Source organism: Acinonyx jubatus, chromosome C1 (assembly GCF_027475565.1).
Source record: "Acinonyx jubatus isolate Ajub_Pintada_27869175 chromosome C1, VMU_Ajub_asm_v1.0, whole genome shotgun sequence".
Taxonomy (NCBI): Eukaryota; Metazoa; Chordata; class Mammalia; order Carnivora; family Felidae; genus Acinonyx; species Acinonyx jubatus.
The window spans coordinates 188,897,466-188,923,965 of NC_069381.1; the positions used below are offsets into that span (position 1 = coordinate 188,897,466).

The following is a 26,500-nucleotide window of genomic DNA, read 5'->3' on the forward strand; positions in this document are numbered from 1 at the left end:
AAAATAGATGAACACTTGGTATGATGATAAAAGGAAAAGAAACCCTAGGTACTAAGGAATATATATATTAATAATAACAAAACCCCTACAATATAATGTGTATATGCAGTGCTCTACCCCATATGGTGGCTTTTCACTCATAAACATCGCCCCATTTCTCAGAAGAGGCCCAGAAAATGAAATGAAATACGCGTCCTTGGGTACCACCAAACTACGGCTGATGATTTGTCCCAAGGCTCATGCTATAGTAAAGCATCGTTGTCTTCCATGAGATAAATATTAAATATCAGAGACATAAAACAAACCTGTTACTTCCTTATGATAATTTATATCAACCAGCAAACATTTAACTAACTGTAAGTTCCAAAATACGATCATTGGCAAGTTTACAGTATGTTAGAATTTATCAAACACTTTCATAGATACCACTTTTTAAATTCCTCATAAGGCTGAAACATGACCTTTGATTCTTCAGCCTTGAGTTGCATGTTCCTCCCACTGCACAGTTGTGCCTTCTGCTGTTCCCAGCAGTTCCTGAGTTTTGCGAAAGTACGTTTCCCATACGCTGTTCAGTAAGGCAGATCAACACCAGATGTGTTGTGTATCCCCAAAAGAATAATGTTGTAATTGAGGATTGCCTTCTTGACTTAGAACGTGAAATACCAGGGTCAGTAAATCAAAGATTAACTACCAGTATTTCTCTTTAAAAGACAATAAAATGGAAATGAATGTGTATACATTTTGATTGCACAGGGCTCAGATATATCATAAAGTTGATACAAAGACCAGAACGGGGGCGCCTGGGTGGCCCAGTTGGCTGAGCATCTGATTATTGATTTCGGCTCAGGTCATGATCTCGCCGTTCATGGGTTTGAGTCCCGTGTTGGGCTCCATGCTTGCAGCACAGAGCTTGCTTGGGATTCTCTCTCTCTCTCTCTCTCTCTCTCTCTCTCTCTCCCCCCCATTTGTGCTCTCTCTCTCTCTCTCAAAAGAAATAAATAAACTTGAAAAAAAGAAGACCATAGCAATCCTAGCTCTACTATATTATAAATATGCCCCATCTAAACAAATACATTGGGTAAAATAGCCATCAATTACATGTGCAAGAAGCCCTATGTATTTAACGTTAACAGTATAAAATATTAAATGATACTGTCTTAAGTTCTACATGCAACCATCCTTTAAGAAACTACCACTTGTGTAGTTTTAGTTTAGTAGCAAAGATGAATGAGGCATACTTACACTAAAAATTATTCATTATTTATCTGACATTCAAATTTAACTGAATGTCTTGTATTTTCATTTGCTACATCTGGCAATGTAAGCCAGAAAGGTCAGGCATTTATTTGTTTATAAGTTTTTTATTTTTTATTTTCTTAAAATGTTTATTTATTTTTGAGGGGGGGGTGCACAAATGGGGGAGGGGGAAGAGAGAGAGGGAGACACAGAATCCAAAGAAGGCTACAGGCTCTGAGCTGTCAGCACAGAGCCCCACGTGGGGCTCGAACTCACGAACCGTGAGATCATGACCTGAGCCGAAGCCGGACGCTTAACCAACTGAGCCACCCGGGTGTCCCGTTTATAAGTTTTTTAAAAGTTTATTTATTTATTTTGAGAGAGGGGGAGAGAGAGAGAGTAAGAGAGACAGAGAGAGAGAGAGAGAGAGACAGAGAAAGTGCATACATGTGTATGCGTGAGCAGGGGAGGGGTAGAGAGAGAGAGAGAGAGAATCCCCCAGTTGAGCAGGGCTCAGACTCGTGAACAATGAGATCATAACCTGAGCTGAAACCAAGAGTTGGAAGCTTAACTGACTGAGCTACCTAGGCGCCCCAATAAGTTTTTCATTTTAATTCCAGTATAGTCAACATACAGTGTTATACTAGTTTCAGGAGTACAGTATAGTCATTCAACAATTCTACCCATTACTCAGCACTTATCATAAGAAGTGTAGTCTTTAATGTTTATTTATTTACTTTTTTGAGGCAGAACATGAGTGGGGGAGGGGCAGAGAGACAGAGAGACACAGCATCTGAAACAGACTCCAGGCTCTGAGCTGTCAGCACAGAGCCCCACGTGAGGCTTGAACTCACTAACCGTGAGATCACGACATGAGCCGAAGTTGGACCCTTAGCCACCTGAGCCACCCAGGTGCCCCGACAAGTGTGCTCTTTAATTCTCTTCACTCTATTTCACCCATGCTCCCACCGAACTCCCCTCTGGTAACCACCAGTTTGTTCTCTATAGTTAAGAGTCTGTTTCTTGGTTTGTATCTCTTACCTTGCTCATTTGTTTTTCTTCTTAAATGCCACATATAATTGCAATCATATGGTATTTGTCTTTCTCTGGCTGATTTATTTTGCTTAGCATTATACCCTCTAGCTCCGTCCATGTTGTTGCAACTGGCAAGGTTTCATTCTTTTTTTATGGCTGATTAGTATTCCATTGTATGTACACACACCACCTATTTAAAAAAAATTTTTTTTTAACATTTATTCATTTTTGAAAGGCAGAGAGACAGAGCGTGAATGGAGGAGGGGCAGAGAGAGAGGGAGACACAGAAACCGAAGCAGGCTCCAGGCTCTGAGCTGTCAGCACAGAGCCCGACGCGGGGCTCGAACTCACGGACCGCAAGATCATGACCTGAGCTGAAGTCGGACGCCCAACTGACTGAGCCTCCCAGGCGCCCCCACCACATCTTCTTTATTCATTTATCTATTGACAGACGCTTGGGCTGCTTCCATAGTTTGGCTATTGTAAATAATGTGCAATAAATATACAGATGCATATATCTGTTTGAATTAGTGTTTTTGTATTTTGGGGATAAATACCTAGTAGTGTGATTGCTGAATTGTAGAGAAGTTCTGTTTTTAACTTTTTGAGGAAACTCCATGCTGTCTTCCACAGTGGCTGCACCAGTTTACATTCCCACCAATAGTGCACGAGGTTTCCTTTTCCTCCGCATCCTCATGAACACTTATTGTTCCTTGTATTTTTCATTTTAGCCATTCTGACAAGTGTGAGGTGATATCTCACTGTGGTTTTGATTTGAATTTCCCTGATGATGAGTGATGCTGAGCATCTTTTCATGGGTCTTTTGGCCATGTGTATGTCTTCTTTGAAGGTATGTCTGTTCATGTCTTCTACCCATTTTTTATTGGATTATTTGTTGAGTGTTGAGTTGGGTCAGTTCTTTGTGTATTTTGAATACTAACCCTTTATCGGATATGTAATTTGCAAATATCTTCTCCCATTCGGTAGGGTGCTGTTTAGGTTGGTTGATTATTTTTTTTTTGCTGTACAGAAGCTTTTTATTTCGAGGTAGTCCAAGCGGTTTATTTTTGCTATTATTTCCCTTGCCTCAGGAGACATATGTAGAAAGAAGTTTTTATGGCCAACGTTAGAGAATTTTCTGCCTGTGCTCTCTTCTAAGATGTTTATTGTTTCAGGTCTCACATTTAATATATTCTGAGTTTATTTTTGTGTATGGTGTAAGAAAGTGGTCCAGTTTTATTCTTTTGCATTTAGCTATCCAGTTTTCCCAACACCATTTGTTGAAGAGACTTTTTCCCATTGCATTGTCTTGCCTTTGTCAAAGACTAATTGACCGTATAATTGCAAGTTTGTTCCTGGGTCTTCTGTTCTGCTCTATTGATCTATAGGTCTATTTTTGTGCCATATACTGTTTTGATTACAACAGCTTTGTTATATAACCTGAAGTCTGGAATTGTGATACCTTGAGTTTTATTTTTCTCTTTCAGCATTGCTTTGGCTATTTGGGGTCCTTTGTGGTTTCATACAAATTTTAGGTTAGTTTGTCCTAGTTCTGTGAAAAATGGTTTTGGTATTTTAATAGGGAGTGCATTAAATCTGTAGATTGCTCTGGGTAGTGTAGACATTTAACAATATTTATTCTTCCAACCCATGACATGGAATGTCTTTGCATTTCTTTGTGTCATCTTCAATTACTTTTATCAATGTTTTCTAGTTTTCAGAGCACAGGTTGTTTACCTCTTTGGTTAAGCTTATTCCTAGGTATTTTAATATTTTTGGTGCAACTATAGCTGGGATTGTTTTCTTAATTTCTCTTTCTGCTGCTTCATCATTAGTGTTTAGAGATGCAACATATTTCTGCACATTGATTTTGTATCCTATGACTTTATCGAATTTGTATGTCAGTTCTATTTTTTGGTGGAGTCTTTAGGGTTTTCCTCATACAGTATCATGTTATCTGCAAACAGTGAAAGTTTTACTCCCTCCTTACCAATTTGGATGTCTTTTATTTCCTTTTCTTGTCTGGTTACTGTGGCCAGCACTTACAGACCTATACTGAATAAGAGTGGTGAGAGTGGACATCTTGGTCTTGTTTCTGACCTTAGGGGAGAGGCTCTCAGTGGTTCCCCATTGAGTATGATGTTGGCTGTGGGCTTTTCATATAAGGCTTTTATTATGTTGAGGTACATTCCCTCTAACTCTATTTTGTTAAGGGTTTTTATCATGAGTGGATGTTGTACTTTGTCAAGTGCTTTTTCTGCACCTATTGAAATGATTATATGGTTTTTATCCTTTCTCTTATTGATGTGATGTATCACATTTATTGATTTGTGAATACTGAACCACCCTTGCATCCCAGCAATAAATCTCACTTAATTGTGGTGAATGGTTTTTCAAAGTATTGTTGGATTTGGTTTGCTAGTATTTTGTTGAAAACTTTTGCATCTCTGTTCATCAGTGATACTGGCCTGTAGTTCTCTCTCTCTCTCTCTCTCTTTTTTTTATGGTGCCTTTATCTGGTTTTGCTATCAGGGTAATGTTGGCCTTCATAGAGGAAGTTTTCCTTCCTCTTCTGTGTTTTGGAATAGTTTGAGAAAAATAAGTATTAACTCTTCTTTAAATGTTTGGTAGAATTTTCCTGAAAAGCTGTGTGGTCTTGGACTTTGTTTGTTGGGAGTTCTTTAATTACTAATTTAATTTCATTGCTGGTAATTGATCTGTTCAAATTCTCTATTTCTTCCTGCTTCAGTTTGGGTAAGTTACATGTATCTAGGAATTTATCCATTTCTTCTAGGTTGTCCAATTTGTTGGCATATAATTTTTCATAATATTCTCTTACAATTGCTTGTATTTCTGTGATGTTGGTTGTTATTCCTCCTCTTTCATTAGTGATTTTGTTTATCTGAGTCTTTCCTCTTTTTTTTTTTTTTTTTGAAGTGGTCAGGCCTTTATATCCCTCCCTAAACCAGTTCAGTGTGGATCACCCATGGAATGGTGTGATCTTAGGCATACCTGGGAGTGGTATTACTCTCTGACATTGAAGCAATCCCTAAAGGGGCTAACATCTGAGAGTGTCTGCTGATACAAGTCCCATCAGCTAGGGCAACGAACCTTTTTTGAGGGACATTCTGGGCATCATAGCTCCATGTTAATTATACTATCTTTTTGCTATTTTTTTTTAAGGTAAGCTCTGTGCTCAACATGAGGCTTGAACTCATGACCCCGAGATCAAGAGTCACATGCTCTACCAACTGAGCCACTCAGGTGTCCCTATTTTTGTTGTTTTTAATGTTTCCCTATAGTAGCCAGAAATAATAAAAAATCATTTAATTAACTTTAGTACAACAATTAAAGTGAAGATTATTTTTTTCAAAACCAGTCTCTGCAATATTCAAATACTGCATACAAAAGTAAATGTGTAAGAATGGTCATTGTTCTTTTCTTTCATTATTGTCTATTTATTAATAAGGACTAGGGGGGGCCATACATATGAGTTTTTCTAAGACATTTTTGGCTTACATGTCCTCTTTTGGCTTAAATATGAATAACACCCGTTTCACTCTCAGAAGTTCCTCGGTTTGGAAAAGAAATTCTTTAGTTGTCCTTATTAGGATCCTCTTAGTGCTTCTCATGGCCAATGGGCATTATTTTCAACTTCTGTACAATGAGAAACGATACTGTTGAGCTTTATAACCCCATAGAGGGACCCACTCTCTTTTTCTAGTTTCAGTTTAAGAAAAGTTCTTACAAGGCAAGGATCTCCCCTCTCCTTTTCTTTTTAATTTTTTTTTAATGTTTATTTATTATTGAGAAACAGAGACAGAGCACAAGCAGGGGAGGGGCGGAGAGAAGGGGAGACTCAGAATCCGAAGCAGGCTCCAGGCTCTGAGCTGTCAGCACAGAGCCAGACGTGGGGCTCAAACTCACAAACCACGAGATCATGACCTGAGCCGAAGTCAGACGCTTAACCGACTGAGCCACCCAGGCGCCCCTCCCCACTCCTTTTCAACATCATACTGGATTCTAGCTAATGCAGTAACACAAGAAAAGGAAATAAAAGGTATACAGATAGGAAAGGAAGAAGTAAAATCGTGTTTCTTCACAGGTGATATCATCTGTGTAGAAAATACAAAAGCATCAACAACAACAAAAGTCCTGGAACTGACTAGCAATTATAGCAAAGTTGCAGGACACAAGGTTAATATACAAAAGTTAACTGCTTTCTTATATACCAGCAATGAACAAGTGGAATTTGAAATTAAAAACACAATACCATTTATATTAGAACTCCCAAAAGTAAAATACTTAGGTATAAATCTAGCAAAATATGCAAGATCTATATGAAGAAAACTACAAGACTTTGATGAACAAAATAGAAGATATTTCATGTTTATGGATAAGAAGATTTAATATTGTCAAGATGTCAGTTCTTTCCAACTTGATCTATAGATTTAATGCAATCCCAATCAAAACCTCAGCAGGTTATTTTGTGGATATTGACAAAGGTACAATCCATGAAAGAAATAATTGATAAGCTGGACTTTATTAAAATTAAAAATTTATGCTCTGCAAAAAACAATGTCAAGAGAATAAAAAGACAAGCCATAGATGTGAGAAAATATTTGCAAAAGACACATTTGAGAAAGGACTGTTATACCAAATATACAAAGAACTCTTAAAGCTCAACAATAAAAGGGGTACCTTGGTGGTTCGGTTGGCTAAGTGTCCAACTCTTGGTTTTGGCTCAGATCATGATCTCATGGTTCATGAGTGTAAGCCCTGCTTTGGGCTCTGCGCTGATGGCATGGAGCTTGCTTGGGATTCTTTGTCTCACTCTCTTTCTGCCCCCCTCCTCTCTCTCTCTCTCAAAAATAAATAAATAAACATTAAAAAAAGCTCAACAATAGAAAAAACAACTGCATTTAAAAATGGGCCAATGACATGAACAAATATCTTGCCAAAGAACATACACAGATAGAAATAAGTGTATGAAAAGACGCTCCATGCCATATGTCATCGGGGAAATGCAAATTAAAACAACAATGATACCATTATATATCTATTAGAATGGCCAAAAATCTACAACACTGATAGCACCAAATGCTGGCAAGGATGTGGGACAACAGAAATTCTTATATATTGAGATGGGAATGCAAAACGGAACATTCACTTTGGAAGACAGTTTAGTGGTTTCATATAAAACTAATCATATTCTTACCATATGATCAGCAAGCGTTCTTCTTGGTATTTACTCAAAGGAATGGAAAACTTATGTTCACACAAAAGCCTGCACACAGATGTTTATTCATAATTGATGAATAAATGATAAATAAATAAATAATAAATAAATAAATTGATAAATAAATAAAGCACACAGCTTTATTCATAATTGCCAGAACTTCAAGGCAACCATGATGTACTTCAATAGGAAAATGACTAAATCAACAGTGGTGCTTCCAGACAATGGAATATTATACAACACTAAAAATACATGAGCTATCAAACTATGAAAAAATGTGAAGGAACTGTAAAATTACTACTAAGTGAAAGAAGCCAGTCTGAAAAGGCTACATAATTCCAAATATATGTAATTCTGGAAAAGGCAAAAATATGGAGACATAAAAAGTTTAGTAGTTGTCCAGAGCTGGGGGAAGAAGGGTAAATATGCAAAGCATAGAGGATATTTAGGGCAGTAAAAATACTATGTATGATACCATAATGACGGATCTATGTCATACATTTGTCCGTATCCATAGAATGTACAACAAGCAAGAGTGATAGTTATGCAAACTATGGGCTTTTGGTGATAATGTGAGTACAGGTTCATCAGTTGTAATGAATGTACAGCTGGTAGGGGATGTGATAACAGAGGAGGCAGGGAGTATACGGGAAATTGCTGTACCTTGCCTTCAACTTTGCTGCAAACCTTAAACTGTTCTAAAAAAAGTCTTAAGAAAATTTCAAGTAAGGACTTGATTGGCCATAGTGAGTCAGTCAAATGTGCCTGGAAGATCAAACACTGTGAGTGGTCCATTTTAGGTCAGGTACCTGATTCTAAGTGAACAAACTATGGCTGGATTTGGAGAGGAACTCGGGGAGCAAGACAATGGATTATAGACCTAATCATGGGGACCTATTTCTTAGAACATTTTCAGAAGTGGGGAGATACCTGAGTAGGGGAGGTTCCCCAAGAAGGGTCCACTACAAATTAATTTAACACAATGTGTGGTGCTACTTGTTACTTGCACAAAATCTATCACTCAAATTTCAGATGCTACCCCTTCATGAACATATTTTAGGATTTGGATGGTTATGCTCACTTTATCTTCCCTGGTCATGATTTTAAATAATTATTTTTTAAAGTTTATTTATTTCTGAGAGAGAAACAGGGCATGAGCTGGAGAGAGGCAGAGAAAGAGGGAGACACAGAATCTTGAAGCAGGCTCCAGGTTCCAGGCTCCGGCTCTCAGCACAGAGCCCCACGCAAGGCTTGACTCACAAATGGTGAGATCATGACCTGAGCGGGAAGTTGGTCGCTTAAGAGACTGAGCCGCCCAGGCACCCCGTATACTGTTCATGATTTTAAAGTCTTTGAAAATATCCTCTCTCATTATTTATGTTGCCAGATGGTATGGTTCTTATCTTTTTAGGTGTTTTCATCTGGCAGCAGCTTGGTCATTTAAAATGCCTTTTCCTGGATCATGTTTAATTTCTTTATAGGACTTGTATGTCATACTTTGGTGTGTCATATTTTCTATTTGATTATCAGTATTGTTTTGCTGTCATTTTTAGATAAAGTTGTTTTATTCAGGAGGCAGTCAATTCCACAGTCTGTTTCCCACATTGGAGTTGAAAGGGTGTGTGTGTGTGTGCACGTGTGTGTGTGTTATTGCCAGCTGCAATTTGGATAATAAACCATGGGTGCAGTGATGTTTGAAGGTGGGATGTATAGCTATTTAGATATATAAATAGGTTACTCATTTCAAAACTTACTTGTTGATAATAAAATTCTTTTATTAGTTTTTTGGCCATGTCACACAGCCTCAGAAAATTTGTTTATAGTTTATCTCAGTTCACCCAAACATTTTATTACATGGAAAAACTTACTGTGTTCTTCAGGATAGGGCATTTTAGCATGCAATATACCCCTCAGATAATTTATCAGAATAGCAAGTAAAAAGTCTTAAAACTTGTCTCTGGAGAATCCTCAAGTTTCTCTTTTCCTTCTGGAGAAGTGACTTTCTGTGTCGATCATTTGTTCTCTGTCCCTCAGCCACGTCTGTATCCACGATATGAATAGTCTAATCCCATGACAAGCTAACAGAGATAATCTAGCTGGCTCAGCTTTAATTTATGTGCTGCAGTATAGGAAATGACAAAAGGTGAGCGAAAGCGTATTATATAATCTAAGGAGCTCTATAAATGTTAGCTGTTCTTTTTGCCTTAGAAGAACAGAATAAAAATATATAATGACTACTGATCAATGTTTAAGCTTTCATAGTTATGTCTTTAGAAATCTCAACACGTTAATATGTTGGCAAAATATAATATTAATACTTAATAGGGTAGATTAATAAATGTTGCTAATTATACTGTTGATCAGATTAAACTAAATCTAATGGGTGATGGCGTGGTTAATTTAAAATATAGAAAAAATTAAATTCTCTAGTAAGTGAGATTCTTGGCCCTCTCTTATGGAGTGGTACTTCAATGTAAGAAACAAGTATCTGCACCATAATTGGTTTTGTTTTGGAATTATACAAATAATTGTATAGAATAGCTGCATTCAGAATTCTCTAGGAAGGAGTTAGGAACATAATTCTGAACAGTTCTGTGTCTGGATCAATATGTCGGTGGTTTTAAACAGACAAAATACAATTTTAAATTGTATTTATAGCCAAGTGCCATGATTTAAAAATATTATAGATCCTTTCAAGAGACAGTTTCAGGTATTTTGTTTTGGGGCAGTGGTCAAGTAGATTTTGCTTCTTTAGAGTCAGGGAAACACGGCTCCTGACCCAACTCTGCTTCTTAGTGGTCACATGACCGTGGACATTTCTTCACTTCCCGAAGTCGCAGTTCCCTCCTCAGTCAAACTGGGGGCAATAATAGTAGCTCCTTGGGCACCTGGGTGGGTCAGTCAGTCAAGTGACTGACTCTTGATTTCGGCTGGAGTCATGGTCTCATGGTTTGAGCCCTCATCGGGCTCTGCACCGACGTCGTGGAACCCATTTGGGATTCTCTCTCTCTCTGCCTCTCGCTCTATGTCCGACCCCTGTTTCTCTCAAAATAAATATATAAACTTTAAAAAGTGTTTAAAAAAAAGTAGTTCCTTCTTAGAATTGCCTGAAATTAAATGAGGTGTCTAGATAAAGGGCTTAACTCAGTATCTGGCACACAGTAGGTGCCGTATAAACAATTCCTCTTCTCCCTCCTCCTTCTCCTTGTTATTGTTTTGTTTTTATTATTTCTTGTGTTCTTTTCTGTTTCTCACCGAATTTGGGACTATCTAAAATAGGATTTAAGAAGCTACAGTTGTCGAATTCTGAAGATACACTGAAGGTAGTACAAGAAAATTCACTAGATGAGAAAATTATCCCTTGGAAATATCTGAGACACAAAAGACTAGAGAGGTAGGAGAATAATAGCTATTGTATTTGGACGGATTCCCTCCGAGGTTGCATGGGGCCTCCCCCACAGTACTTTTCGTTCATGTTGGACAACTTCCAGTGCTGCGATGCGCAGCTCCTTTATGCAGCCAGACTATGGGACTGGGTGTAGAGGGACTGGTCCTATTGGGACCGAGACTTCAGAGCTACAACTTTATTTGTGTTTACAAAGCAATGCCATATGGGAGATCGGAAATGGATTACACTGTAGACTGACCAGGATTTTTGCAAGTCAATTTTTTTTTTTTAAACAAACCATGTAGAAAGCATGATAAGAAGTACTGGAAAGCCTGGAAAAAAAAAAAAAAAACCTGAATCCAGTCCCAGCTCTGCCACAGATTGATGTGACCTTGAGCAACAAGCTTAAACTCTGCTCCTTTGCTTCCACGATTGTACAGTAATGACTTTGAATTCCTAGATGATCTCAAAGGTAATTTCTGACTCAAATGTTTTCTAATTCTATATTTTCTTAAGTCCTGTGGCAATTATACTAAACTGTGTTTTTTTTTTTTTTTTTTGTATCATTCCTGGTTCAAGGTTAACTTGTGAAAAGAGCAGACATGGGGAAAAAGACCTCAGGAACAGAACAGGACTTGAATTCAGGGTTCCAATTCCAGTTATGATATCAAGCAGCTGTATGATCTTGGGAAATCCATTGGCCCATTGCATTTAACCCTAGCTGCACATTCAGTTAATCTGGGAGGATATTAAAAACACTGATGTTGGATCCCACTCTTGAAGATTCTAAATTGTCAGGCATTGATAAGTTGTTAAAGCTCTCTAGGTAATTGGATGTGCAGCCAGGGTAGAGAATCATTGCAAAATCAGTGAGCCTTAGTGTCCTCACATCTTAAGATAGAGCTTCTAAAACATGGTAGTATTTGCTCTCTCCATGTCACAGAATTGAGGATCAAATAAAATAAAACAGATAAAACTACTTTGTGATGTGTAAATGCACAGTAATTATTAAAGCAGACATTATTAAAGGGCTTAGCTATTGTTATTACGCAAATGTTAGGGATTATCATAGGTATATTAATTCTGTTGCTGGAGTTCTAATCTTTTCCAATAAAATTCAATTGCTGTCTCTAAAAGTAGTTGAGGTCCCCCCACCTCCCACCCAATCCTATGTGGCAATTTCCTTCTGCAGAAATGCAATTTCCTTCTTGCTCTGGGACCTGGTGAAGGCTTAATGATTATGTGTTGACTCAGATTATTCTTATTAACCACAATTCCTCTAAGCTTTGCATAGCATATATCATCACCACCAATCACTATGACATGCTGCTTTATCCCTTTGTGCTACAGCTTGTAAATGCTCTAAACTGTGGGTAAACTAGCCTAATGTGTGTGTCATGGGGAAAAAAAATTAAACTGTGTTTCAAATGTATCTTATTCTGTCAGGAAGTCTTAATTATCCTTCCTATAACATAATATTGTTAATATAACAATTGTTATATTGTTATAAACTTAATTATAGTTTTTTTCTTATTTTAAAAATTTTATTGGAGAGAGGAAGAGAGAGTGAGAGAGCATGCACCAGCGAGGGAGGGGCAGAGGGAGAGAGAGAATCTTAAGCAGGCCCCCCGCTCAGCACAGAGCCCAATTTGGGGGTCTGATCTCACGATCCTGGGATCATGACCTGAGCCGAAATCAAGAGTTGGATGCTCAGTCGACTGAGCCACCCAGGCACCCCCTTAGTTTTAGGTTTTAAGAGGGGTCACCTTTCTTTAGATATTTTCACACTTCGGCAGTTTGATACATTTTTGTGAGTTCAACTATTCCCCTAGAAATGTCTGTGGCCATTGCAGTTTTGATAGTAAATATCTTTTCTTTTCCCAGAAAAATAATACTGTTGGAACACTGTTGGAATAAGTCACATCTTGACTTCTGGAATTGTTCCACTGTGATCTATTCTTCAGAACGAGCACAGGTATATTTAACATAGACTTGTAGGCTGATTTTTCATGAACTTGAAGGTTGCCTGAGATGTTGGGTGTGGCCCTGTGTCAGGAGAACATACTTGTTGCCTCACAGCCTCTTAGGACTGAGTTTTGGGGAATGCAGGCAGATCACTGATGGCAACAGGCTCCAGGAAGGGCTGCCACTGAGCGTTACTCCATCCCCGCAGCTGTCATGGCTGTAGCATTTATTCAGCATCTGTCTGCTCAGCAGAAAAAACACCTTGGCAAAACAAAAGAAAAGTCTGGGATCTTTCAGTATCTGTGCTTTTTTGGGAAATGGTTTCTGCCATTCCCCTCCATTGTCTAAGTTTGGGAATTATCTCTAAAACAGAGCAATGCTGCTTTCCTTAAGAATCCCTTCAAGTGATGCATGTGAATTAAGAATGAAGCAACTACACAGGGCGCCTGGGTGGCTCCCTCGGTTAAGCGTCCGACTTCGGCTCGGGTCATGATCTCACGGTTCATGGGTTTTAGCCCCGTGTCGGGGCTGTGCTGACAGCTCCGAGCCTGGAACCCACTTCAGATTCTGTGCCTCCCTCTTTCTCTCTCTGCCCCCTCCCTGCTCACGTTCTGTCTATCTCTCTCTCTCTGAAATAAATAAACATTAAAAAAAAAGTTGAAAAAAAGAATTAAGCAACTATATTGTTAATTAAATGGATAGTTAAATTTCAGTGAGAAGTGGCTTTGTTTGAGTTAGAGTCATGTAGACCATTGCATATGCTTTTCTGCTCACAAGCATAGGAGATAGTGCAGTTGATGAAAAATGTTAACCTTAAGATAGATATATATACACACATATAGTTAAAAATGGTAAGTTGACAAACTAGGCCTGTAGGCTGCATGCTTTTTACATTTTTAAAAGGGTTGTAAAAAAAAAAAAAAAGGAATATGCGTCAGAGACCATATGGCACACAAGGCCTAAACTATTTACTATCTGGCCCTTTATAGAAACTGTTTGCTGACCCTTGAACCACGTGCAAAGCACCAATAATAGATCTCACTCCTTTTTTTTTTTTTCACTTTCCCCAAGAAGCACACTGTCTTCTTTCTTTGGTGGTATTAATTGCCACTCGCAAACTCAGTCTTCACAGCCATTCTAAAAAGAGAGGGAGAAACCTCCCTGAGCGGAATCTATACCGGATCTGCCCCCAGCCAGCTCTCTTGACACTGAGCCCAGCCACCCTTGGCCCTTGTTTGTGCTGTTGCTGTCACTCTGCAGACCGCTCGCCAACATCATTGCCATCCACTAGTTTGCTGCATGCCTTCTTTGACCTTGGCTTTTTGGCCAAATCGTTCTTCCATTCTAATTATACTTGCGCATCTGCTCTGTTACATCACCCTCCTTTTTTGCCAGCTTTCACCCACCAAGGCCCCTTTTCTGTGATGCCTTTATCTCCCTTCTCCCCCAGAGTCTCAGTGCGCTAGAGGCAGAGGCCTTCCAAATCTAATATTTCTACCCTTACTTTTACGTGGTCTTGTCCAGGCCCAGTTTTCTCACTGGTTATAAAGTGGGTCCAGTTCTGCCCCCTGCAAAGAGAGGACTTCTGGTGTCTTCCAGAACCAGACCAACTGAACCACTTACGTGAGCAGTATGGCTACTCTTTCTGGACATGGGTCGCACATCCCCTTATTTGTGTTCACTTGGTGTCCATATCACTCAGTTAATTTCCTTCCCAAGGATCTTCTGGTCTCCTGCCTTCACCTACGACTGCAGCAGATTTCCATGCCTGTCACTTTGACCAGGCCACTCCAATGGTCCCTGATGTCCTTGGAATGCAGCACACATATCTAACCAGAGCTATCACAGCACTCAGACTTCTCATACATCCCTTTCTACATTCTATCCAGCTTGCTGAATGCTTCCCTCTTCTGCCTGTGATCGGCTGTCTACTCAGCACACATTTATTGAGTGCTGACTCCATTCCAGGTACTGTTGTAGGCTCTGGGCATCAGAGATGACCAGGATGCAGCCTAGTTCAGTATTTTTTTGAGAGGGGAAAGGTGACAGCACAAACATGAATATAGAGCAAAGCACCAGGTGGTGATTAACAAAGTATTAAATATCACGAGAGCACAGATAATATTTGGAACTAAACTGACTAACCATAAATATTCTAAACTATCTGATAAGAATATTTCCAAACTAACAAATTATCCACTTAAAGAATATTTAATTCTGGGTGGGGAGGGTACCTGGGTGGCTCAGTTGCTTAGGCGTCCAACTCTTGATTTCAGCTCAGGTCATGATCTCACAGTTGTGAGATCCAGCCCTGCATTGGGCTCTGTGCTGGGTACAGAGCCTGCTTAAGATTCTTTCTACCTCTCCCTTTGCCCCTCCCCCAACTCATACGCATGTGCGCGCACACGGGCTCTCTCTCCCCCCTCCCCTCAAAAAAAATTTTTTTTTGATTCAGTTTTTAACCTTCACTAAAATGTATGGTTTAAGGAACAAACTTCTGGTAAGTTTTTCTGAGTGATTTACTCCTTCTGTAACTCACTATCTCGTTTGCCTCCAGCCATGCCTGTAAACATTAAAGTTCTGCAAATAAATGCAGTCTTTTGATTATAGTGTAAAAGACAACTTCCTGTAAACACTCCTGCTCCTTATTAGAAACTGAAATGAGTCCTCATTCTGTTCCTTGAGTGCATGGAATGGTGGCTTAAACTGGTGGATGTTCACTTGGTCCAGGTTGACAGACAGCTTTATTTACTGGAATAGACTTTTTTTTTTGAACTTTATTATTATTTTTTAATATGAAATTTAATGTCAAATTGGTTTCCTTACAACACCCAGTGCTCACACCAACAGGTGCCCTCCTGAATTCCCATCACCCACCCTCCCCTCCCTCCCACCCTCCATCGACCCTCAGTTTATTCTCAGTTTTTAAGAGTCTTTTATGGTTGGGCTCCCTCCCTCTCTAACTTTTTTTTTTCCTTCCCCTCCCCCATGGTCTTCTGTCAAGTTTCTCAGGATCCACATAGGAGTGAAAACATATGGTATCTGTCTTTCTCTGTATGACTTATTTCACTTAGCATAACACTCTCCAGTTCCATCCATGTCGCTACAGAAGGCCGTATTTCATTCTTTCTCATTGCCACATAATATTCCATTGTGTATATAAACCATAATTTCTTTGTCCATTCATCAGTTGATGAACATTTAGGCTCTTTCCATCATTTGGCTATTGTTGAAAGTGCTGCTATAAACATTGGGGTACAAGTGCCCCTATGCATCAGCACTCCTGTATCCCTTGGGTCAATTCCTAGCAGTGCCATTGCTGGGTCATAGGGTAGATCTATTTTTAATTTTTTGAGGAAACTCCACACTGTTTTCCAAAGTGGCTGCACCGGTTTGCATTCCCACCAGCAGTGCAAGAGGGTGGAACAGGCTTTGAGACATTGTCACTGATTGCAGGAGAGTCCTTTCAAATAACTGCATCTTTGCATCTTTCATTTCCTTCTTTTTTCTCATTCCTTGTACACCTCCTTCCTCCCAAGCCCTTTTTCAAGATAATAGCATTATATCAAATATAAGTTGGGAAAACTTAGCCAGGACATGCCTGTCTTGAGACACCCTCAAGAACACTGACCTACAAGTAGGAACTACAAGGAGGAAGAAGTGTTCATCAGCTTGCTCCAGTGTGACTCCTGCTATAGTGCACCACACATTTTTGTTTATTCATTGATGACATATTTTCTGAGTGCCTTCTTGGTGCCACAAACACCATACTAGGTTCTAGGGACAATACTGAGCCAAAGGGATCATTACTGCTGCCCTCATTTGGGGGAAACCAGCATCAGTTACAAGTTTACATTAATACATGTGTGATAATAAGTTAATATCTTAGTTATGATATAGAGAGGATGAGCTAATATCAGTGTTTAACCCCGTAACACCTCTGTGATCTCTGGTCTCTGTATTATCTGTCTGCCTTCCTCCCTCCTTCCATCTCTTTCCCCACTCCCTACCTCTTCCTTCTTTGTTAAATGGGGGTTGTTGGGGTGGAAAAATTCTCCTCTATATTTCAAAGGTTCTTCTGGCCGGTCTAAGAGTTAAACTGACACAAGACAGATTAAAGGAGAAAAATAAAATTGAATTTCATACATATGAGAACTCTACATACATGAGAGTTCTCAAAACAGAAAGGTGAACTGAGATATATACACTATCCTGGGCTGAGGAATGGGATAGGCGCTGGGGGTTCCAAAGGAGAGAAGGTCAGTGCACCTGGCAATAAAAATAAGCACATGTTTGGTAATTAGATGTTTGCATTGCTGTATGGGGGTCACTCAGATAAATGTTATCCTTGGTAGTAACTCTTATTCTGAGAAAGATCCCCAATTTAAATTCTTTTAGGCAGTTAAGGGAGGGGCAGAATTTTCTCTTGAGCCCACAGGGTTTCCATTGCCTTCAGCTCTAAATAATCCACATGCCAAAGTGGCACATTTGGGGAAGCCTTTTTCTGAACCTCTTTAGGGTGGAGAATATGGCCAACAACACTAAACCCTGTCATCACTATGGTGCTTTATACTCGTATTTTTTTCTTTTAGTTTTGGAACTCTGGATCCCCCCGCAGTGGATGTTATAATCTCCATTTTAAATACTAATAATGGAGTAAGACAACATTGTTATCACTCACTGCCATTGGACGGATGAATAAAGGAAAGCTTGCATTGTGGGGCTTTGGGGGCAGAAATATGTCACAGGCCCTAAATGGAAACAAACCATAGGATTTAGTGGCCGCTAACCTACCTAACTCAGGGACTCTGGATTTACATTTTTTTACAGCAGCAAGAGAAAAATCGCCCCCTTACTCTGAAGAAGTCAGGGCTGGATCTCAAAATCCGTGGTGTGTCCTCCCCAGTGCAAGTCCACCCATATGGCTGACAAACGATGGATTTCCCAAAATAGCTGCCACACACTTGGTTTCTAAGTCTTCCCAGATACACCCAGTCACGCTTTCTGAACTTTTGAGCAAACACCCTTCCGGGTTCTTCAGCTTTCGGAAAAGCCCCTACGCATAGGCACAGGGGACAGAGGCCCGGGAGTGGGGGTGGGGCGGAGGGGGAGCGCCCCAGCTCTGGGGATTCCTGCGCAGGAGTCTGGCTCGCTGCGAGGCCTCCTGGCTCAGCGCGCTCACCAGCCTGCAACGAGCAAACGTGCTTCGCAGTCCTCTTTTCACCGGCTAAGAGCCAGCTGAATGAGGAGCAGCGCTATTTTTACCTCTCCGGCCGCAATCCTTTATATTAATTTGCAGGAAGGAAATAAAGGATTAGGAAGGAAATGCTTGGCCTTAGGGTCTCCCGGAGAAGGGGGTTGGAATAGGAGGGGGGAGTATTTAAGATCTGGGGTGGTGGGAGAGGCAGGTAGATTCCTCTGGTTGATTGTTTCTCCCAAATCATCTTTGTCTCTGGCCTGGAAACCGCGGTACGCTTCTTTCTTCCCCTCTGGCTAATCTCTTATTGCCAGCCACCCCCCTCTCCCGCCCCCACCTCTGAAGATGCCACCGTCACCTCTGATGCTGCCTGGGATGCTGCATCACTCTGCTGCTTTTTTTCCCTTCTCCCTTTTCCTCCACGATAAAGCATGCGCAGTGCGTCCTGTGCTAGGCAATAGCAACGGCATCCGTATCGGCATCAGCATCAGCATCAGGACCCGAAGGCGCGCTCGGGCGCGCTCTCGAGGGCGGGGCGCACGCCCGCGCCGCGCGCCCCCGCGCCGCTCGCTCTCACGCGCCTTCTCAGCATCCTCAGCCCCAGCAGCAGCCCCCGCAGTTGCTGGAGCGGCCGCGCCCGCCGCAGGGAGGGAGGAGCATCTGGGGAGGCTCCAAGTTGGCGGAGCGACTAGGACCCCCGGACTCTTCAGCGGCCGCCCGGGAGGGGCTGAGTGGCGAGCAGGGGAGGGGGCGCCGCCCAGCCCCTAGTCCCGAGCCCCGAGCCCCGGCCCCCTGCCCGCGGCGGCACCATGCGCGCTGAGCCGGCGTGACCGGCTCCGCCCGCAGCCTCCCCGCAGCCCAGCCCGGCGCTCTCGCTGGCCACACCGAGCGGCGCCCGGGAGCTATGAGCCATGAAGCCGCCCGGCAGCAGCTCCCGGCGGCCGCCCCTGGCGGGCTACAGCCTTCCCCGAGCCTCCGGCGGCCCCCGCGGCGGCCCCGCCGGCCCGGCGCCTGCCCGCGCCCTGGCCCGCGCGCCGCCCTGCCGCCTGCTCCTCGTCCTTCTCCTGCTGCCTCCACTCGCCACCTCGTCCCGGCCCCGTGCCTGGGGGGCTGCTGCACCCAGCGGTGGGTATGGCCCCGGTGCCCTTTGCATTGCCTTGCCTGCGGGGCCCTGCAGAGGAAAGCGAAGGGCACGCGGGTCCGTGCGCTCCGGACACGTCCCGGGCCCGGCCTTTCCCAGCCACCCTGCCTGCCTCTCCACCTCTTTCCCAAACCCCTGTTCATTCTAATTCACTTTTTGAAGTCCGTTTCTGTTGCATTCACTAAAAACCCATTCCAATTACTGTCGGTTCCCCTGGAAGGTATTTAGTGGATGCGGGGTCCCTCAGCGATCTGTGTAACTTGGCGGAGGGGAAACCGGTGGACGGTAAATGCAGTGAGGGAGCAAGTTGCTTCTTGGGTGGAGAGCCTGAATGTGAATGCGGGAGGCTGTAATAATAATAGTGGTAATGTGTTGTTTCCTCACATCGCCTGCTGGGTTTATTCACTGCTGTTGGACTTAAGATGGGGGAGGGAAACTTCGGAGAGAGAGACCTTTAGTTTGTAATTCTCAAAATGCTTGTCATTATAATGAACAATTAACATAATATGATATTCAATACGTCGATGATTGGAAATCAGTGGAAGCAGAAAGCTGGCCTTGGCAGGAAAATAAAAGGAATTGGAACGCTGCCAGCATCTGCTTCCCTCTATGGCAGAGAATTTTTGCTCGTCTCAAAGTTTAAAGAAAAAGGAATTGTCTGTTTTGTTTAATGAATCAATTAACAACCCGTGCCCATGAATTCAGCACTCCAGTTATCTTAGGAGCATTCTTAGCTCTCCGATGGGATACTCCTAGTCAGAGTCCCACTGAGCTTTCTGTAGACTCAAGGGATGGAGAAGAGGGTCAAAACCTCTGAGCATGTTCATTTAACGTTTTCCTTCAAGTCCATTCCACCCCCCACACCCCGACTCCCCATACTTAGAAGTGTAGATTTGAGACTGGTTAGAAATACACACAAAAAACACTAAGACAATAAATAGTACATCATCGTATATGCCTCACTGGCCGTTAGCCTATCCAGGCCATTTCATTGTTGGGATAACTTGCTTTGCTGTGTCTCTACTTCTTACCTGCTTATAAATAGAAAACTTTGTTTTTGCAATTGATGGAAAAACATTGTAGTACGTATGTATTTATTGGGCATATGTGTGTATTTGTGTATCTTTGTGCACCCCCCCCCCCCACCCCAGCTCCGCATTGGAATGAAACTGCAGAAAAAAATTTGGAAGTCCTGGCAGACGAAGACAACACATCGCAACAGAATAGCAGCAATGATACCAGTTACAGGAATGCAATGCAGAAAGAAATCACACTGCCTTCAAGACTCATATATTACATCAACCAAGACTTGGAAAGCCCTTATCATGTTCTTGACACAAAGACGAGACACCAGCAAAAACATAACAAGGTAGGCATGGGTCTGGGTATGTAAAAGTAGCTGCCACGGAGAGTTGTCTTTTGATTTGATTTGCTGCCAGAATCCGATTTCACAAATTTTACTGCAACATTTTATTAGGAAATCAATCAATATTATGATAGAGGAGAGACTGGAGGAAGTAAACCTGGGATCTACTGGGATAGGATTGCCGTTTGTTTTTTTCTCTCTGATACTGATGTGGAATTTGAATTTCTTATGGCTTTTTAAATCCAATAGCTGAAATGTGGTCCATGTGTCTTTAAGTTGCATTGGACACTGAAGGGTAGTTAAGTGAGTATGTTTATGGTCCTGACTTATTTCTGTGAAGCTTTTTATAAGGGTGCAGTGTTCTACACCCCATGATGAAAACTGCTTTCAGTCTGCACACAGAAGATTGCTCTACGAGGCTATTTGTCTGCAGAGTCCCTATCACTTTCACGTAGAAACTGAGTGTTTAACTTTGATTTTAAATTTCTTTAATTGATCATAGTAAAAAATACTTTTTTTCTGACATATTTTCAGCAGGTAAACAATTTGGCATTTAAAAAGATTATAGCGAATATATACAAACCGTTTATGTAATATAGAGACCAGTTTGGGCCATCATAGTCCTTCAAGACTTCATCTGCATTCGTCGTGAGTCGTTGCTTTACTTTCCGGTTGGTTCAGAAAGTGACACTGATTTTTAAAAAGGCATTCAACGGAACATGAGGGGCTTAATGTCCAAAGAGTTTGAAGGATCTTTTTTTCTTGCTTACTGCTCTTTATTTGAGTTAGTAATATTTTGGGTGCCAAGCAGATTTATACAACGGGTTGGTCATCAGTGCCTGTGTTCTTTATCAGGAGCAGAGAATAGAGTTTGTATGTCAAATATTTTACTTTGGACTATACCTGTTCAATTGAGAAAAGCAGTAACTGTCTAGCATCTAGTGTTTAAGAAAAGTATCTGTGGTTCATATCATTGTTTTGATTTGTTTTCTAAAACATAGGTAAGTGGTAATGGTATTTATTCCCATTTTACAAACGAGGAGTTAGAAATTTAAGGCTTTTGGGTGATTTTCCAAAGATTGTAAAATGGCTAATATAAACTTCAAGAGGCCTGAACATTTCATTTTTATTATTTTTTACAAGTCAGGTTTCTGAGAAAATGCTTCCTATTCAATACAGAATATTATTGGAGCAGCTAATTTTGTTTCACAGTATTGTGATGGGGCTGTTACCCACCTTGGCTGAGATGAACTCCAGGACCCTGTTCTCACAGCCCTATGACATCTGCTCCTGTGTAACTTAATGGGTTGACTCCTGGATCCTGTCTGCCCATTTGCCTTGTTGATAGGATGAGCGGATGGTGACTTTAAGGAAGACGAATCCAAGGCCCTTTTGAGAAGTGCATTGAGACCCATTTTCTGGCTGTCCTAATTAATGAAACCTTCTGTGGTTGGGTGGTAGGCTCTCGAACTCTGGTGCCTTTGCATAGGGTGTTGGAGGAATAACACACACACACACACACACACACACACACACACAACTTGCCTTAAAGTGTATTTCAAAGAATGCACAATTCCTCCTGAGCTGAGACTTAAAAATATTTCAGAGGAATATTTTTATAACTCAAGTTTTAAAGGCTATGACTGACGCCTATCTTCTGGTCTAATGTTATGTGGTTGCTTTTTGGGTAGGCCATGGTTTGACTCCTCTATATCTTAATTTTTATGATAATATGGTTTGTTAAACCTTGTCCTGCCACTCACGTAGATTTCTCACCACGGAACACATACTTGCTGTTGGGGCGAGGTGGTGGGGGTTCTTTTTATCTTAGAAAAAAATGCTTACACAGAAATTATATTTGGAAGCGTTTTTCTCCTTTTCTTATTAGTTCAATTCAACACACACTGGTTGCACATTTTTCCCGTGCAAAGGAGTATGCTAAAGATTCAGAGATAAGAGATAAGGGTGCACAGATGGACAAGGCACCGTCTGACCCCCAGGAGACACTAACATGAGATAAGCAAGATTCTAAAAAGTGCCCCCCGCTGCCACAGGTATAAACAGCGTCTTGTGTCGTGAAATTTCCCTTTGTGTTCTGTGATTTCCCTTTTATTTCTGTTTTTAAGCATTTCTGGAACGAGGTGACAAAAAGTGTCCCATATGTTTCCTGCTGTGTCTTAAGATAACTGACTTGCCAGTAATAGTCATGGGAGACACTTGTCAGTTCAGCTGCTTTACAAACGTTTCAGCAAAGAGAGATTCGATAGAGTTTCATCATCCTTGCTTTTATACAAGAAGTTTTGATTTTAGTATGTGTATTATGTATCTTTTTTTCCTTTCCTGATTTCATTGCACTCAAGCACATTTTAATGAATGCCTTAGAAATGCTGAATCACTGTGCCATTCTCGTGGATCCTCAGACCGGGGGTACAGGTGGATAGGGAAGTTCCCAGAGAGGGGTTGCAAGGCAGAGTTTTACATTTATTTCACAAACATGGAGTGTTGATCAGTCCTTATTACTTTACAACTGTGCAAGTGAAAATGTTATTAACTCTTTCACAATTCACGAGTTTAAAAACAGATGATGCAAAGCACCTCTGTAATAGCAGTGTTTCTGAAAACCTTAAAGTTCTCTTTGTCAGAGATTGTTTAGGAATCTTTTTGTTTCCAGATAAGGTGATGAATAACTTATTGTCCAAACTGTGCCATTTTTGAGAGTGACAGTGGGCACACTTAATCTTCAGGCTAGGATAATAGACATAAACCGAGATGGTCAAGAGCAGATGGGGAATGTGGTCACCTTGGATTGAAATGGTTATGTTCCTTGAGTTTTGGTGCTTACCCCAATTCAAGTTTCTTTATAGACAGTTTTATTTTCTGATGAATTAGTGTAAATTTTTCCTTACTAGGAAGTCAGTTTACCACCTTGTAGAAGTTTCAGGGTCTGAAATGGAAACATTTAGTTTTGCTTTGTTACCAAGACTTACCTTTTTTTATTTTTTAATGTTTATTTTTGAGAGAGAGAGAGAGAGAGAGAGAGAGAGAGAGAGAGAGAGCTAGCGTGCGCAAGTCGGGGAGGGGCAGAGAGAGTGGGGGTGCAGAGGATCTGAAGCCGGCTCTGTGCTGATAGCAGAGAGCCTGATGTGGGGCTTGAACTCGCAAACTTCAAGATCATGACCGGAGCCACAGTTGGTCACTTAACTGACTGAGCCACCCAGGTGCCCCAAGACATTGACAAGCAAAAATGGATGATTACTAAACGCAAGCATTTTATGAACCACTAATGCAATATATTAATTAAATGGACATACATTTAAAAAGAGGGAGAAACAATTTGTATTCATTCACTCATTCATTCATTCATTCATTCATTCATTCATTCATTCTGAGATAATCCTATGAGATCTGTTCCTAAGAAAGTTAATGAGCCTGTAGAAGAGGAAAAATAAATTTCCCTCTACCCTTCTAAGTTCTGGGCTGAGCCACACCCTGCAATAAAAGACAGCTTAACAGGAGGAAAACAAACAGAAGTTTTATAACATGTGTACCTCCTATATGCATGGGGGAGACCCAGGAAAACTGAGTAACTCTTCAGAATTGCCCAAGTCACTACCTTAGATAATATCTTCAGCTAAAGACAAAAGAAGATGTTGGGGGTGGGTGGGTAGGGATCCAGTTGTGGGAAGCTATCAGGAAAAACACAGTAAGTGGTGAGAGAAGACTTTCTCCATTGATGAGAGTTTCTAGATGCTTAGAATCATTGTCTTCCTGAGAGAGAGAGAGAGACCCTTACAAATGGAGAGTTCTTATAAAATGGAAACCACTCTTACCGAAGGGTAACTTGTGCTCTGGTTTTCAGAACTTCTCCTGTGTCTGCTGTTTCTTAGAAATAATCAGACTAAAATAGTTCTTATGTCAAAGAAGTATATTTAGGATGGTGTATTCTTTCCCTTTTAGACCTTTTCGCGGAACTTTCCTTTAGTTACAAATTACTTACCCTGTATCCTGCTCCCTTGGGATTCTTTTCTCTTCCTGTTGGGAAGGGATGGAAGAGGTACACTATGTATAGCACAGAGTCTAGGGAAAAGAAATGTCACCTTCTTTGACTTTAGTTGGCCTGCACACAGCTCAATCTTTTGTTACCTTCCCTATTGTGGGGAGCCAGAGCTGGTGTGTGGAATTAAGAATATGCAGAATGAGGGGGCACAAGCCACCCACACAGGGGTTGACAGGTAGGTCCCCGAGCACCTGAGCAGTCCTCCGTCCCAAGTTACAATGAGCGGGACGTAGACAGCAGAGCAGCAAGCACCTGTTACTTATGAGGCATTTGGGGCCGAGGTCACTAAGTTTTCAAGGGCTTAACTCCTAAATGCTAATTCTATTTTATTTTTTATTTTTAAAAATGTTTATTTATTTATTTTGAGAGAAAGAGCATGAGCAGGGGAGGGGCAGAGAGGGGGAGACACCATCCCAAGCAGGCTCTGTGCTGTCAGCACAGAGCCTGATGCAGGGCTCAATCCCATGAACCGTGAGATCATGATCTGGGCCGAAATCCACAGTTGGACATTTAACTACCGAGACACCCAGGTGCCCCCTAAGTGGTTATTTTAAAAGGTGCCCTGGGAAAACCAAAGCGGGAACTGAGAGTGGGAATCTTGAACTCAAGTTCTTACCTAAATGTCCAGACTCTGAGTGTGAGCAGGGTTATCAGGCTATAAAATGCTTAGGCAGCAGCTCAGAAACAACAACAAAAAAGTTTTTCTCATCACAATCGACCCTGTACTGCTTAGAAATTAATCTTTAGGAAAAATTTTAGGCACTGCCAGGATGGTGGAGATATTAAAAGGCACGGGCAGAGTTTTGGTCACGTAACCCATGAACATTTGAACAAAGCAAAATGTCAGTAGACACGTGACAGTTTGAAATCCTGTCCATAACCATTCCCTTCTCTTGTTGAGATCCAGCCAAGAAAATAAAGCCCTTGAGTAAGGTTAAGGTATTTGTTTGGTAAAACGCTTGGGTGAGGTTATGAAATACTTGTACCTGTTGGGCCATCTTTTGTAAGTTTCCCAGAATTTGTCCAGAATTACTAATACACATGCAGCAGGTGATTCCGTTTACAGCGCGTATACCTCCTTCCTTGGCCAATAAGTAATCTGAAGCTAAACGGTTATACAAAACCACCTCTGCTAAAGAATCATGTTGTTGTTGCGTTAACAACGAAGTTTTGGTGGGGCGCCTGGGTGGCTCAGTCGCTTAAGCATCTGACTTTGGCTCAGGTCACGGTCTCACGGTGCGTGGGTTCGAGCCCCGCATCGGGCTCTGTGCTGACAGCTCAGAACCTGGAACCTGCTTTGGATTCTGTGTCTCCCTCTCTCCCTCTGGCCCCTCCCCTGCCCTCACTGTGTCTCTGTCTCTCTCAAAGATAAATAAATACACATTAAAAAAAAAAAAAACTTCTTTAAAAAGACTCGGGTTTGGTGTAACAGCCCAATGTATTCAGCCAGAGTTGCTGGCCGGTGGGTGTGTGCCTTAATAATTTGCTTTTGGGTGCCTGATACAGCAGTGCCTTGTCCAGTCCCTATGAGAGATAGTAGCAGGCCTGCACCTGACGTAATGGGGATGAACCCTGAACACTGTTGATGTGAGGGAGGCAGGAAGACAGACTGAGGGTTCTGCTTAGTGGTTTGTGAGGGTAGTCCTGGGGAGACTATAGTACACATATATAGACAGACAGGATTTCCCAGGGGCCAGCAGGGATGCAGATGTATTGGAGGTTGAGGGAAGAACCAAGACCATGGGGACTGTGCTCCTTGGGACAAAGTGCAGGTCGCATTCATCCGTGTGGTGTCGGTGCCTGGGGCAGATATGGAGGATTGTAAAGGGCACATGCGGACAGACTCCTGCAGGTGCCACATGCTGTCTCGCAAAGT

At 41.5% G+C, this 26,500-nt stretch overlaps 1 protein-coding gene across 7 annotated transcripts in view; it reads left to right on the forward strand.

The window, feature by feature from the left end:
* Positions 1–18,707: 18,707 nt before the first annotated feature.
* Positions 18,708–26,500, forward strand: part of ADAM23 (ADAM metallopeptidase domain 23) — a 200,369-nt gene continuing 192,576 nt past the window's right edge. For all 7 annotated transcript variants that reach the window (XM_053215688.1, XM_053215687.1, XM_027052633.2 and 4 more), the window contains exons 1-2: positions 18,708–19,185; positions 20,353–20,570. In XM_053215688.1, coding sequence (XP_053071663.1) covers positions 18,972–19,185; positions 20,353–20,570 — 432 coding nt within the window. In that variant the 5' untranslated portion in view covers positions 18,708–18,971. The remainder of the gene's footprint in view (positions 19,186–20,352; positions 20,571–26,500) is intronic.